This window comes from Annulohypoxylon truncatum (assembly GCF_022578515.1).
Source record: "Annulohypoxylon truncatum strain CBS 140777 unplaced genomic scaffold F4807scaffold_18, whole genome shotgun sequence".
NCBI classification, from domain to species: Eukaryota; Fungi; Ascomycota; class Sordariomycetes; order Xylariales; family Hypoxylaceae; genus Annulohypoxylon; species Annulohypoxylon truncatum.
In genome coordinates this window covers 391,153-405,315 of record NW_025953804.1, presented here as the reverse complement: position 1 = coordinate 405,315, position 14,163 = coordinate 391,153, and the positions used below count along the sequence as shown (strand labels likewise).

Here is a 14,163-nt window from a genome sequence, read left to right as displayed (position 1 = left end):
ACGCAGCGGTACTTGGCCAGAACCTCCATGCCGTACTGGCCCCACCATAGATAAGGTGCCGTGATTTAGGGCTATGAATAGATTGTATTACATCTACAAACGCTACAGTTATCTAAGACGCTAGTATTACGCTGTTACTCTGCCGTGCAACCAGAGAGTCATGATCTCTTTCCATCTTCCCCTCAAAAGTTCCTTCTGATGGGCCCCGAGTTTATAAGTGGTTCGAAGTTTAGGCCCAGATAAAAATCTGCGAAAAATAAAAAGAAATGCATCTCGTCCCTAAAGAGGTTTGTGTTCCCACTTACCCGTGTAGTTTGTTACGAAAGTACCTGAAAGGGGGGAAACACAATTGGAGAGGAGCGAGCAATTTAGCTAACTCGTTTTAAAATTGTTACCGCATAGCTTGATAAGCTCGTCATCTCGCAACTGGGCTTTCTGGCCCAGAAGAGACTTGCTAGGGGCGTTAAGCTGAACCACACCGAAGCCACCGTATGTTTTTCTCCCTCCCCCCCCTCCCGGGGAATTAAACCCGTTATTTGTTAGTCGAGTTGAGTTGGTTAATACTATACTCGTAGGCCCTCATCGCGAATAACCTCCAAGAACTCATCCGCGATGGCCAGCACACCGTCGCCGACCTCATGGCCATCGGCTCCACCATGCTCGGCCGGCGGCACGTGCTCCCCTCCGTCGTGAGCACCCTGCACGAGATCCAGGTCGAGGGCACTTTTCCCTCCGGCACCTACCTCGTCACCGTGCACAACCCCATCGCCACCGACGACGGCGACCTAAGGAAGGCCCTGTACGCCAGCTTCCTGCCCGTGCCCAGCCAGGACCTGTTCCCGCCCGCCGACGCCGCCGCCTACGACGCGGCGGGTCAGCCCGGCGCCGTGGTCGTAGCTAGGGCAGCCCGCGTCGCGCTGAACCCGGGACGCAGACGCATCCGCCTCCGCGTCACGAGTAAGGGCGATCGGCCCGTGCAGGTCGGTAGCCACTACCACTTCATCGAGGCGAACCCGCGGCTCGAGTTCGACCGCGGCGCCGCGTACGGCTTCCGCCTCGACATCCCCGCCGGCACGTCCGTGCGCTTCGAGCCCGGCGACACCAAGACCGTGGCCCTCGTCGAGATCGGCGGGAATCGCGTCATCCGCGGCGGCAACGGGCTGGCCTCGGGGAAAGTCGATCTTTCGCGCGTCGAGGCCATCGTGGAGAAGTTGCAGAAGGCCGGATTCGCGCATGTGCCGGAGCCCGAGAGGCCGGATTTGGGGGTTGTGGATGGCTTCTCGATGGATCGGGCGGCGTATAAGACGATGTTCGGGCCGACGACGGGGGATTTGGTTAGGCTTGGGGCGACGAATCTCTGGGTTCGGGTTGAGAGGGATCTTACGACGTACGGCGACGAGTGTAAATTCGGCGGCGGGAAGACACTGCGTGAGGGCATGGGGCAGATGACTGGGTGCGCGGATGCGGATTGTTTGGATATGGTGGTGACGAACGCGCTGATTGTGGATTACACGGGTATCTACAAGGCGGATATCGGTGTCAAAGACGGCATGATTAGTGCTATTGGTAAGGCGGGTAATCCGGACGTCATGGATGGCGTTACCGAGGGCATGATCGTAGGCAGTTGCACAGATGTCGTTGCTGGCGAAGGCAAGATTGTGACGACGGGTGGGCTGGATACACATATTCACTTCATATGTCCCCAACAAGCGTATGAGTCCATTGCCTCGGGCATTACGACGATGCTTGGCGGTGGTACTGGGCCTAGGTAAGATAAATCCTTCTCTATAACCCTCATTTAAGGGGCTGTGGTTAGCAGACTAACAAATTACTGACAGTGCTGGTACTAACGCGACTACCTGCACGCCGGGGGCAAACTACATCCGACAGGTGCTTCAAGCATGCGACGAGCTGCCCATAAACATCGGCATCACGGGCAAAGGCAACGACAGCGATCCTCGCGCACTGCGGGAACAGGTCATCGCAGGAGCCTGCGGCCTCAAGCTGCATGAAGACTGGGGAACGACCCCCGCAGCTATCGACTCCTGCCTAAGCGTGTGCGATGAGCTAGATGTGCAGTGTCTGATCCATACGGACACCCTTAACGAAAGCGGATACGTGGAATCCACGATCGCGTCCTTCAAGGGCCGTACCATCCACACATACCACACGGAGGGCGCGGGCGGCGGCCACGCCCCCGACATCATCCGTGTCGTCGAGCACGAGAACGTACTACCGTCGTCGACGAACCCGACGAGGCCCTACACGCGCAACACGCTCGACGAGCACCTCGACATGCTGATGGTGTGCCACCACCTGTCGCGGAACATCCCCGAGGACGTGGCGTTCGCGGAGTCGCGGATCCGCGCCGAGACCATAGCCGCCGAGGACGTCCTGCACGACCTGGGCGCCATCTCGATGATGAGCTCGGACTCGCAGGCCATGGGCCGGTGCGGCGAGGTCATCCTCCGCACCTGGAACACCGCGCACAAGAACAAGGTGCAGCGGGGTTTCCTGCCCGAGGACGAGGGCACCGGCGCGGATAACTACAGGGTTAAGAGGTACGTGAGCAAGTACACGATCAACCCGGCCGTGGCGCAGGGTATGGGGCATTTAGTGGGGAGCATTGAGGTCGGCAAGCTGGCGGACTTGGTGGTCTGGGATCCGGCGTGGTTCGGCGCGAAGCCGGCTTTGGTTATTAAGAGCGGATTGATCGCTTACGCGCAGATGGTGAGTCCCCATTCTTTTCTTATCTCCTTTACTCTATTTCACCCCCATCCTATCTTATCCTATCCTATCCTTTCCCCCTCCCTCTCACCACCGCAACCAAAACACCAAAACGCTAATATATATTCACCCTAGGGCGACCCCAACGCCTCGATCCCGACAGTCCAGCCCATAATCGCGCGCCCCATGTTCGCGCCCCTCGTGCCGCAGACCAGCGTGCTCTTCGTCTCGCAGGCCAGCCTGCCGCGGACCACGTCCGCGACGTACGGGCTGCGCAAGCGCGTCGAGGCCGTGCGCAACTGCCGCCGCGTCGGCAAGAAGGACATGCGCTTCAACGACACCATGCCCGCCATGCGCGTCGACCCCGAACGGTACGTCGTCGAGGCCGACGGCGTGGTCTGCGCCGCGGAACCCGCGGAGACGTTGCCGATTACGCAGGGGTTCTTTGTTTATTAGCCCAATGCGCCTACCTAGGCGTTAGTATTGGTTAACACGTGGGGATTTGGCGGCGGGAGTGGGAGGATGGGTAGAAGAGGGGATGGGCTTGGCTTGTGAAAAGGGGATAGTGAGGACTTGGCTTCGTGGGGGGGTGATATTTCTTTGATTTTGGCCAAGGGGAGAAAGGGGTTGGGTTTATTGGGAGCTGCTGTTGTGTAGGGCTGGCTTCGAGATGATATTTTGGTTACCTATAGTATGTGTGTATAGGTGATGGCCCTGGAACTGCTGGGAAATAGGAATTATGTCTCGAGATGAAAGGGAAATGGAAATATTTAGGATGGGTATATATAATATGCAAACCTAGCTCTGAGGGTTCGAAAATTGAAATGCGTGGTTCCTACCTGTCTTTAGGCGTTTTATTATACTTAGGTAGTCATTGAGTGCTTTGCCTTCTTTTGGCCGGCGACCCCGTTATACTCCCTATCTCCAATTAAGTATGGTGCTATAGAACTGCTTTCAGGAAAGCGGAAGGCGCCGGAGGTTGTTGCATGCCGGTGTGCGTTGAATCGGTGTAAGTTGATTGGTCTAAATGTGGCGCTGTAGACCTCGCTCTATATGTGCTTTAATGATATTCCCTTAAGGCTATAACCATAACCACTTACCCACCTACCTATGTCAGGTATTTAGAATACCTCCAGCAATTAGCTTCAGGAGAGAAGACTTTTCGGGTATCTGCTAGGTAGGTTTTCTAGGTAAGTAGACTTAGAATGGTTGTCTAATTGATGTTGAAGGCACTGGGGACAGTACCTATCTTGTGATTTACACGCCTACCTACCTACCTAAAGGTTACCTACTGAAACTATCTACCTGTTCCCGCTAACAACACTGTAGCCTGCTGCAAGGAAATCCTTTGGCTCCAGTGTTTTTTGGAAACAGGAGGAACCTTAGGTTTTGGAGGTCTTTGGTAGTTACCGCTCATAACCCTCCAGCACCTGTCCAATGTGAACTACCTAGTAGGTAGGTAACTTCTAGGTAGTTCCTAAGAACCGTCTGGCTTTTTAGGCTTATCGGTTTCTTTCACTTGCTTAGGCGACCCTTGGAATTCACCTAGGTACCTATGTAGCTACTAGGCAAATTTAAGAAATTATTGGTAGTAGCTTGCGTGTACGGGATAATACCTACCCCTGGGATTTTCCACTTACATCTGGTATTTCATCTGCCTAGGATATCTACGCACCAAGCCAACAAATCTAATCACAGCGTACCAAGTCACAATAGATAAACGAGACTAGTAATGTCCAACCTTCTTCTTTGAAAGGTGCAATGTGTTCGATGAGTACAATGCCGGAAAGCAAATGTAAGTACACTTGGGGAATTTGGGAAAACGGGTAATAAAAAGAGAAAAAAAAGCCTCGATACACTAAACAACTCCGTGCCGAAATCCAGCAGACCATTCCGAGCCCCGTTCGCGATTGTTCGTAACTCATAATACAAGACCGACAGAACCAGAAGAGTATGAACCCTTCCGTACCCATTTTGGACCGTCACCGACTGATCGCGATCGCCATCTGAAATAACCGACCATACTCACCGACCCGTCATACGAAGATATGCGACCACAAATATCGCAATAGATGGGTAGTGGGTAATGTAAAGACAGGCTAACCCCCGGGTAACCGAAAGAAAACAAACCAACGTCAAAGTGGCAGATGAACAAGTATATGCAGTCGAGGATATAGTTCATTTGCCGGATTACGTGGTCTTCTTCTTTCGGCTGGACTTCTTAGGCTCATCAGGGGTGTCGGCTACCTTAGATGCTCGCTTGCGCTTTTTATCGGGGGAAGCTGGCGTGGAGGTCTTAGCAGCACTAGTCTCGGCGTCCTCGACGTCAGCAGCGGCGCTCTTGCGCTTGCGAGTAACCTTGGCCTTGGGCGTCTGGGTCTCGACCTCTGCGGGCGGGGCGATAGCCATTGCTAGTTGTTCAGCTATGGCGTCTTGGTCATTGGGCGCATAGGCTTCCTCGCCAGACAACACAGGCTGAGGAATGCCGTTGCTGTCAGCGTACGCAAGAGCATCAGGGTCAGGCATGTTGCGAGCGTCCAAGTTGCCAGCTTTGTACGAGTGAACTCGGGCATTGTACAATCGTAGGTTAAACTGATACGCGTTGTTCCACGCCTAATATTTTATGTTAATGAGTAATATCAAGAAGATTCATATCAAGTTAGACTTACATTCTTCTCTCCCTGTGTCATCGATGCCCAGCGACGCTGACCTTCCTCCTGCACAGCGCCTTTGGGGGCATCTTGACCAAGGTCATTGGCAATGATAGGACGAGCCGTCTGCATGTAAAGGAAGTAAGGGGTAAGGGGTCGCTTAGGAGCGTTGGGATCATGAGTTCGCTTCTTGCGCTCTTTCTTCTCTTCTACATGAGCACCAAGGTCGCCAAACTGACCACTTATACCATCGAGGTTCGCGATCAGATTCTGCATGGAATGACTAGTTCCATTGTCAAAGGGTGCAGGCTCTCCTATGAGCAAGTTGGTTTGACGCAGGAAGTCATCGGAAAAGCTCTTCATCAGACCAGTAATGGTATTGAATCTAGCATGGACCTGAACGACTGTTAATATGGATGCCCATTTGAAAGTATAGTGAGGGTATTTGAAAGTTAGAGTGATAGATATAATGGAATCACTAGTAAAGCATTGTCATAAACCTAATAGATATCATGACATATGGGAGGATTGCGCGAGATGTTGCTAAAATGTGCATGGAAAGACCTAAGTGACTGGCGACTCGCATCTAGAGCCTCAAAGCTCTAAGGTATGGGTGATGTTACCGAGTAATAGTAACTCAGCGATATATTGCCTAGTCGTCTTCCCATGCTCATCTCATACAAGACACAACTGTAATGGGAAGCACCATGTTGCGCGGCAACACGCATACTAAGGTAGATGCTTCATTTATATGGTGAACGGGAACGATGAGGTTATGTTCTGATAAGGTGGGGGTGGAAATAGTACAGATAACGATAATGACGCGGGTGCTGTAAGAGGAGGTGCTGTGGATGGTGCGGTAGATGGGTGCTGTGGATGACGATGAATGGGAAAGGAAAGATAATGTTGCTTGCTTACACTGTCGCGAACGCGGATGAACTCTTCAATGCCGATGGTTCTAGGTGGCTGGCCGACGCCAGGTCCAGCAGCCAAAGGTTGTTGCTGGATCTGGGGGAGTTGTGCTGGGACAGTTTGCATGGTCATAGGCACCATAGGTGCCGGCGCGACGGGTGCAGGCTGTCGAGCAGCTTCAGCCTTCTTAGGTCGGGGCATTGTGGCGTGCTGATACTGAGTGACCGTTGATGGCTGCTGGCTGTGTTAGCTCTGCTTTGCAAATATATTACGGTTTTGCGCGTCGGTAAAATTCAGCGAGGGTCCTAAATGGCTATTGTTTACCTGTAATGCTTTGTGGGACTGTAGTTGGTGGTGCCCAGTTGCGTACCGTTCAATAATTGCTACCTGAGTAGGTAGACTGGGTAGATAGGTAGGTTAGAGGTGTAAGGTTGTGGCCACTGAACAATCAGTGAGGGAAGTGTGCGAGGGAGTGGGAAATTTGGGGGAAAGAAAGTTTCGGGGGGAACTTCGCTGACCTGCGACGGCGGCGGGGCAATTTTTTAAATACAGAACTAGGTGCCACCCAGGCTTGCTGATTTGATTTCGAAAATCACTGATCACTAAAAAGAGGGGAGGGGTTAGTCCCGGGGGGTTCGATGTGTCTGGGTCTGCACTGTTTGGTGGGCTGCGACGCCTTGCAGTTTCCTAGGTGCGCTACAGGTTTTTTTCTTCCCTACCTGATCGTACAGGTACCCAAGTACTACATGTAGTAGGTACCTATGCCCTAAAAAACAACACTTCATTTTTCAGACGATATCGCAAATGCAACTTTACTTGAGCATTTTAGTAATAGTATAGCTCTATCAATTTCTATCATCTGTAATTTGCAACTAAATGGTCGAGAATTTGGGTGTTTTATCCACGTCCCATCTGTCAAATTTACAGAGGTTGTTGTAGTGTTACCTTGACGCCTATATATGTACTCGGGTACTTGATGTAAGTGCGTCGCGTCCAGATTTTTTTTGGAGGAAATCTAAATCAGCCCAAGCCCCATTACCCGTAGAAGGAACAGCGCGAAGAAAATAATAATAATAAACCAGGAGCAAGTACAGATGGAACCAACCCAACTGGAGACATTTCTGCGATACTTTCCCTTCTACATCAATTTGTTATTGTTCAAAGTCACTCCCTATCTATTCACAACGATGCACTATAATTTTATTTTATTCCGATGCTATTACATGCTTCAAATTTATATTGCCATCAATAATGTAGATTCTTCTGCTGTGTTTTTCGAGTTTAAATGCTGCTGGCGGGTGCGAGTTGAGGCGCTGGGGCTGCTCTGAATTTCTAGCGATCTTTAGAGATTGACTTCTAAATGTTGCATCACTGGGTGCACTAGAGAAGGGTTGGAAGTACCGAAATTTTGGTGTTTCCAGCGTCCTGTCAAATTCTCGATTTGATGGTTGCACCCGCCCAGCGCAACCCACCAATTGATTGGCTCACTGAAGAAGGTGCGCCTGGTGGCCGTCAAATCATATCAGGGCTTTCAGTGAGCGCCTAAAGCGGCGGCAATCACCGGTGCTCTCCCCCAGACCACCCAATTTTCAGGGTCAAAGCTACCCCCCGACACCTATCGCTGCAGTTCATTGTTGCTGCTCTCAGTTGTTCTCAGCGAACTCAGCGAACTCAGCACCTCCACCCTCCACCCGCCACACTTCCTACAAAATATTTTTCCCTCTGTTTTCCCCTCTCGTTTTCACCCTACGCGCAACCCACCACCCAGGCCTTCCAGTAACAAAATTTCTCATGCGACAGTTCCAAGTCGAACTCATGAAATCCCAGCGTCCACTGATTCTGATTAGGCCTCTTCTATGTTACCCCGCATCACATCCTGCTACCTGCTCATTATTTGAGTGACTAGCTATCACAGTATTAAGTGTAGCATTCATGTAATCCCCAGCTACCTACCTACCTAGTAGTAGGGTAGGCCAGTATGGATAGTCTCGTCACCGAACAATCTTACATCTCCCAAGATACCTACCTTGCTTAAGCCTGGGCGTATTGCACTGCAAATGGACTGTTCGTAATAACCAACCATTGACAACTGTTGAACTCCAGCCCGTCAGTGATGCCCAGTGTATTGCTATCTGCCTAGTACAGTACTAAGTACCTATATCGACACTCAACACATACAGTGCCTAATAGGTCAGCAGTTTACCCATGAGGGCCGTCCGTGATTTCTTTTGCAGTCTACACAATCCAATGTAGGCACTCAGTAACCTCCACGGCGTGCTTCCCACCACTAGTACTAATATTTCACACAACCGAACCCAGTGACTAAAGGGCTTTGGAAGCTTCTGCCTCGCCATTCTACCTACAAAGTTAAGTACCTAATCAGGTATCTTGCCTGTTCTTAGACATTTGGGGCACAGGCTATTACCATTATGCTATCAGATAGTAAGCAGACAATTATGAATTCGCGGACGATCTGTAAAGGGCTCATGAAGGCCTAAATCGTCCGCAGTTGACGTCTACGCGCATCTTGCTCGTATGGCACCTGAGTTCTAGGCACATACATCTACACCTCTTTATTATGCCTGGTTGGTACACTACGCATCTATTCAATCTGAAGTCATAAAGGCTTCCACCGCACATCAGGTATCATTAATCTTGCACTTGCTCTCGCTGGATCGACATAATCCTCTAAAATGTTTTTTGAGTTGATTGCTTATTCCAGGCTTCGATTTAGCTCCACTGCAAGCAAGATTAACAGCCTGTTTTTTTCAAGACTAGGATGTTGTAAACTCACTTTTAAGTAATTAGCAAGTATCTAGTAGCATAAGATAAATCGCTTGTGGGTGAACATTGTCTTTCTTCTTTTCCGCATTAATGATACCATCGTCAGGCAAGGGAAATAAGACGTCCAAATTCATGGTTGTATTGCCCCTCACCTGAGCTCCCTTCGCCCCCAACGTCAGCATACTAAGTAAGACCCAACACCATGATCGCGAAACAAAAGTTTAACCATTCAATATATCAACGGAAATAAACGAAACGTTGGTAGCTGTAGCTACTCAAGTTGATATTATAGTATTATAGAGATTGCCCATTTGACAAACCCTAGTTGGTCTCAGTTCCGTCAAATTCTGGTTATCCAACCATACCTAGTAATAGAACTATCAATTACATCTTCCAAACCATAAACAGACAGCGTATCTTATGAGGTGTTAATACTCTTTACAGGTTTGGTTATCGTTGTTTTGTCATTTTATACAAAAGGTGTATAAAACATTATATAGGTAGTTCTGGAGTTGACTTTATAGGTACACAGTTTCAAACTACATAATAAAACCTCTTTAGCAACTACTATTAACAAAACACGAGTTAAAACATACTACCTACATAACAAATCTCGTAAGGTAGGTGATCTAAAATGTTAACTACCTACCTACGTAGTAGTATCAAAGAATAAGATAATTAGGACGAATAGTTAAGAATGCCTCCTGTTTGATAAATATTTCGATACACGGCGTCAAAGTTAGATTAATCAACAAAATACCACAATGCCACTTCTCACTTGCACATCCCGCTCCGTCCGCGAATACGCAGTATGTCGCGGTCCTTCAAGAGTCATGCGATCGGACCTAGCGGGATGGCACATCGGGTAATCGATATTCCGCCGTGGGAACGGGTTGTTTCCCGTCTCACCTAGGGTCAGGCGAACAGCCAATGAAGCGGCATATGTGTCTCGGATAAGAAACCGTTAGCACTAGCTGACTGCCAGTCATGCTTCGGCCAGACCCGGGACCACGCCGTTAGAGTCTAACTCGTGGATACGCACATGTAAGTAAGACTACACGTGTGCGCGCAAAATCATATTCAAATCTTTTAGATAGTACCGATCTATTTGCCTATTCCAAGTTCGTATGCCCAGTAGTAGTTTACTATTGATCTACCTAATAGGTATTCAAGTAATAGATCATACTCCGGCAGTCAGACTAGCCAGACTATTCACCCATTACCTACTAGGTAGGTATTAGTTAGTGTATCTTGAGGTGAAGTTTTTTTGGAAATCTTTGACAGGTCCCGGCTGCCTCACAGGTGCAGTATTCTGATCCTTGTTGCCATTTATAAGGAACTCGGCAGTGCTGATGTACTTATACAACGACCATTCGTTCTTTGCCGGTTCTTTCCATCACTTGATGTAAGTAATGTAGGTATAGAATACGTATGCACTTGCCTCTTTTTTTTCGCGCCGGCATAGATTCGTTTCAGTTATGATCGAATAAGATCCACTCTCGATCCACTTGAACCATTCTCTCGGGCTTGGCATACATCTAATCATGTAGCACAAGTCGAATTATCAGCCAGTCATGCTCGTTCAAAGATCCCTCCTGCCCCTCCAAACTGACGATCTGTTGCAATTGCAACGATTCCAGCAAGGGTACGTAACCTAACGAAGCTGAGCTCTTCTCTACTACCCCTCCCCCTCCTTCTTTATTCCTACCTAATCCCACCTAATCCTAGGTGACTTCGTATGTCCTCCAGGGAATGCGCAATCCCTTAATAGTATCACCCTCACGTCACCCTGAACCTGATCAGCCTGATCAGCCTATACTGTTATTCTTCCCTACATAGGTATACTGCCCTAATAAATCATATCTGGTTCCCTCCTCAGCCAGGCCGGTCTGGCGTCCAAATCTTCTTCCAACTTTCTTAAGAACCATTCGCAATATTAACAACATCTAACATATTACTAGACACTGAACATCATCGAGAGAGTCAAAAATGATTACCCTCAAGCCCTTCCCCGCCTTTTTGGGGTTGGTCTTCCTCTTCGTGTTCGCTCGCCCAGCTCTCGCCTTCGGTGCTGGTAACATTGCCGGTAAGTTCTACCCATCTAGCTATTCCTGTGCGGCGCAACTCTCATTAGCAAGACTGACATAGTTTATAGGCATCTCTAAGGTCGAAGGACAGAACTGTGAGTTTTCTGTGGACATAGATTAGGTCGTGTAGATATTCCTTGACAGTGTCTAATTTGATATTGTACCCAGGGCGTCATGGCGACATCGAAGATACCCTCCTTACTATCATGATGGCCCGCGCCGTCGGGGGCAAAAAGTTTGACAAGCTCATGGTATCCCGTGTCTACTTCGGCAACTGGCTTAGGGACTACTCTCAGGCCATCGATGTAGGCACGGTCAAGTCCGTCTCAGCTGAAGCTATCCGACTGCTTCTCTGTGTTCTCGGTTTCCTGACCTTCGGTTACGGCTCCAAGGAGTTCGAGGTGACCGCCGAGCGCCTTGGTTGCTACCGGCCCGAAGACCATATCGACAACCCCAAGAACTACGCCGACAACGAGGATGCGCGCCAGTATGATCGAAGACTGCGCGGTCCCGTTAATGAGAGAGTCGAGCTTGCCATCGACCCCGAGACAGGTCTGAAAAACTACATTGCGAATGAGCAAGCCAGAATTATGACTTCCGCCCTTCATGTCAGAAAGCTATTCAGCCGCTGCATTGAACTTGCCCGATCCTACAAGGACAGCAAGAGGAAGAGTGAGCTTTACGAGGCCTTACGACTACTTGGTACCGGCCTTCACTGTTTAGAAGGTAACGCCATACTCCAAAGTCTCAGCTGGCTTTGCTTTCGCTTCTGTTTCCATACTAATTTCGTCAAACAGACTTCCTGGCCCATAGTAACTACACGGAACTCGCACTCATCGAAATGGGTGAGCGCGATATCTTCCCTCATGTTGGTAGGAGCACCAAAATTCAAATTCCTGGTGCCCGCCACGAAGTTTACCCTTGCGTTACGGGAACATTTGGAGGTGTTGATTTCCTACATTCCGTCACCGGCGAAGGTAAGTCGAACTCGGGATGTTCCTCCTGAATTCATTCGTATAGTCGCTAACTAAACGGCGTTCCAGTCTCCGACAAGTTGACGCAGAACGAAATCCAGGAGCTCGAGGGCACCCTTGAAGAGAACTCAAGGAAGAATGACACTAGCATCATTGAAGGGCTTCTTGACAAGATTCCCGATGGCATCCTCGGGGGTGACGACAAGAAGCAGAAGATGGAATCAATTCAGAGCAATGCCACCAACGCGCAAATGGCCAACACGTCGATTTCCCCGAGAGAACCAGAGGAGTTTACGCAGTACATCCAACAAGTTTTCCAGCAGATAATGCCCGCTATTGAATTCCACGACGAACTCCTGAAGGGCATCAGCGAGGCAATTGAGAAAATCCCCATCTTGCCTCAAATCGTGGAGCAACTCGAGGACCAGATGTCAATGTGGGTATTCTCGATTATGGCGCCTTTCGTGGTTCCCATCATCCAGCAAGTCAAGAATGAGCTTCGTACTGGGTCGTCCGAGATTATTGCCAGCAGTGAGAACGAACAGCACATCGTCTTCAACGACGACGAATCTACTGACCCAACACACTCCATGCTCTCTAAGGACCACTTTTCCAACGTAAGCCTAGTCCAATTATGTCAATTTTACTTTCGCATCGCTAATCAAACACTAGATCCTCAACGAAATTGCAGGCAAGACTGCTAGCAAGGTCGTCTACTGGGTCGTCCCCCAGCTCATGGAAGCATGGGACGATGAGAGTGTAGACGTCGATCGCTTGATGAACAGGATTATCAATGGTGTCCTACACCATCCTGCTCAGCGTGACATGGGAGAAGATGGTGCGCGCGATGGCCGACAGATCATGTTCCGTTCGGTTGAGGAGTGGTGGAACCAGCTAGATGATGGTGCGAAGGACGAATACCGCCAGAAGCTTTCGCGCCGCGGCGTGAAAAATGGCGAGAACCATAAGGAAGGAGTCCAGGACTGTGGTCACGGTTGCGGGAAGCCTCTTGGTATGCACAAGAACTTCGCACCTGGTGGAACTATGGAAGACCGCATTGCAAGCACCGCTGCTGGTGCCATTGTTGGTGGTGTTACTGGTGGTATCTCGGATTTCGTCAAAACCTCATCTGGCGGACAGATCAATCTACCCAATTTCGGGGGCGAGGAGTCTCACAGTTCCAGTGGTGGGGGTGGTGGACTTCTTGGCGCTCTTGGTAGTTCGCTTCTAGGCGGAGCTTTCAAGAGTAGCGAGACCGAATCGTACGGCAGCAGACGCGAGGGCAATGATGGATCGTATAACGAGACCCGCACCGAGTACGGACACTCGGATGACCGCTACGGCCAGGCTGAATACTCCGAGACTAGGTATCCCGGAGGAGGCGAAAGCAGGGAATACCGTCGTTACGGACAAGATGATAACGGCGGTGGCTATGGATACGAAGAGCGAACCGAATCCCGTCCGAACTATGGCGGTGGTTACGAAGAACGCACTGAGCGCCGGTATGAAAGCAACGATGAGTACCAAGAATCCGGCGGTTACGGTCGACGTCGCGATGACGAGGATAGTTATGGCGGGCGTCAGGAAAGCTACGGACGATCTGAGTATGACCGGGGTGACGAGTACGGCCGTCGTGAAGAGCGTTCATATGATTCTTACGGCGGTGGTGGCGATCGATATGAGCGTCGTGAGGAGGAGAGTTCAGGTTACGGTCGTGAGGAATATGGCCGCGAGGAGGGATACGAACGTCGTGAGGAACGTCGCGATGAAGACGAGGGCGGTGGATTCCTGGATACAGTTATCAATCGTGTTGGCGATGCTCTGGATGAGGACGGTCGCCCCCGTCGCGACGAGGGAGGCAGCCGATGGGGTTTCTAGTAAGCTACTGCACACATGTCTATCGGTCTCTGCGAAGGGTTGCTGGGTGCGAGGACGTTGCCATGGTGAGGCTTAGGCATATGTCATGTCGAGGCTATTCCCAAAAGTAGCGACGTAGGTGAGCTTTCATGTAACTCTTGCTTCATATCG

At 50.1% G+C, this 14,163-nt stretch overlaps 3 protein-coding genes across 3 annotated transcripts; 2 read left to right on the top strand and 1 right to left on the bottom strand.

Annotated features, from left to right (window-relative positions):
- Window positions 1-64: 64 nt before the first annotated feature.
- On the top strand, window positions 65-3,639 carry F4807DRAFT_427759 (urease). The gene is made up of 5 exons (XM_047998195.1): window positions 65-287; window positions 403-489; window positions 576-1,768; window positions 1,839-2,730; window positions 2,863-3,639. Exons 1-5 carry the CDS (start codon window positions 267-269, stop codon window positions 3,181-3,183), a joined length of 2,514 nt encoding a protein of 837 aa, XP_047853767.1. The 5' UTR covers window positions 65-266; the 3' UTR covers window positions 3,184-3,639.
- A 683-nt stretch (window positions 3,640-4,322) lies between these two features.
- On the bottom strand, window positions 4,323-6,806 carry F4807DRAFT_427756 (uncharacterized protein). Its single transcript, XM_047998194.1, has 4 exons — window positions 6,615-6,806; window positions 6,297-6,524; window positions 5,397-5,774; window positions 4,323-5,340 (listed from the first exon to the last, which is right to left on the bottom strand). The coding sequence occupies exons 2-4, from the start codon at window positions 6,489-6,491 to the stop codon at window positions 4,918-4,920; spliced, it is 996 nt and encodes a 331-aa protein (XP_047853766.1). The 5' UTR covers window positions 6,492-6,524; window positions 6,615-6,806; the 3' UTR covers window positions 4,323-4,917.
- A 4,257-nt stretch (window positions 6,807-11,063) lies between these two features.
- Window positions 11,064-14,013, top strand: F4807DRAFT_460936 (Het-C-domain-containing protein; the record flags this gene model as incomplete). Its single annotated transcript, XM_048001604.1, has 6 exons — window positions 11,064-11,160; window positions 11,230-11,256; window positions 11,330-11,887; window positions 11,959-12,138; window positions 12,205-12,752; window positions 12,808-14,013. 6 exons carry the CDS (start codon window positions 11,064-11,066, stop codon window positions 14,011-14,013), a joined length of 2,616 nt encoding a protein of 871 aa, XP_047853765.1.
- Window positions 14,014-14,163: the final 150 nt, after the last annotated feature.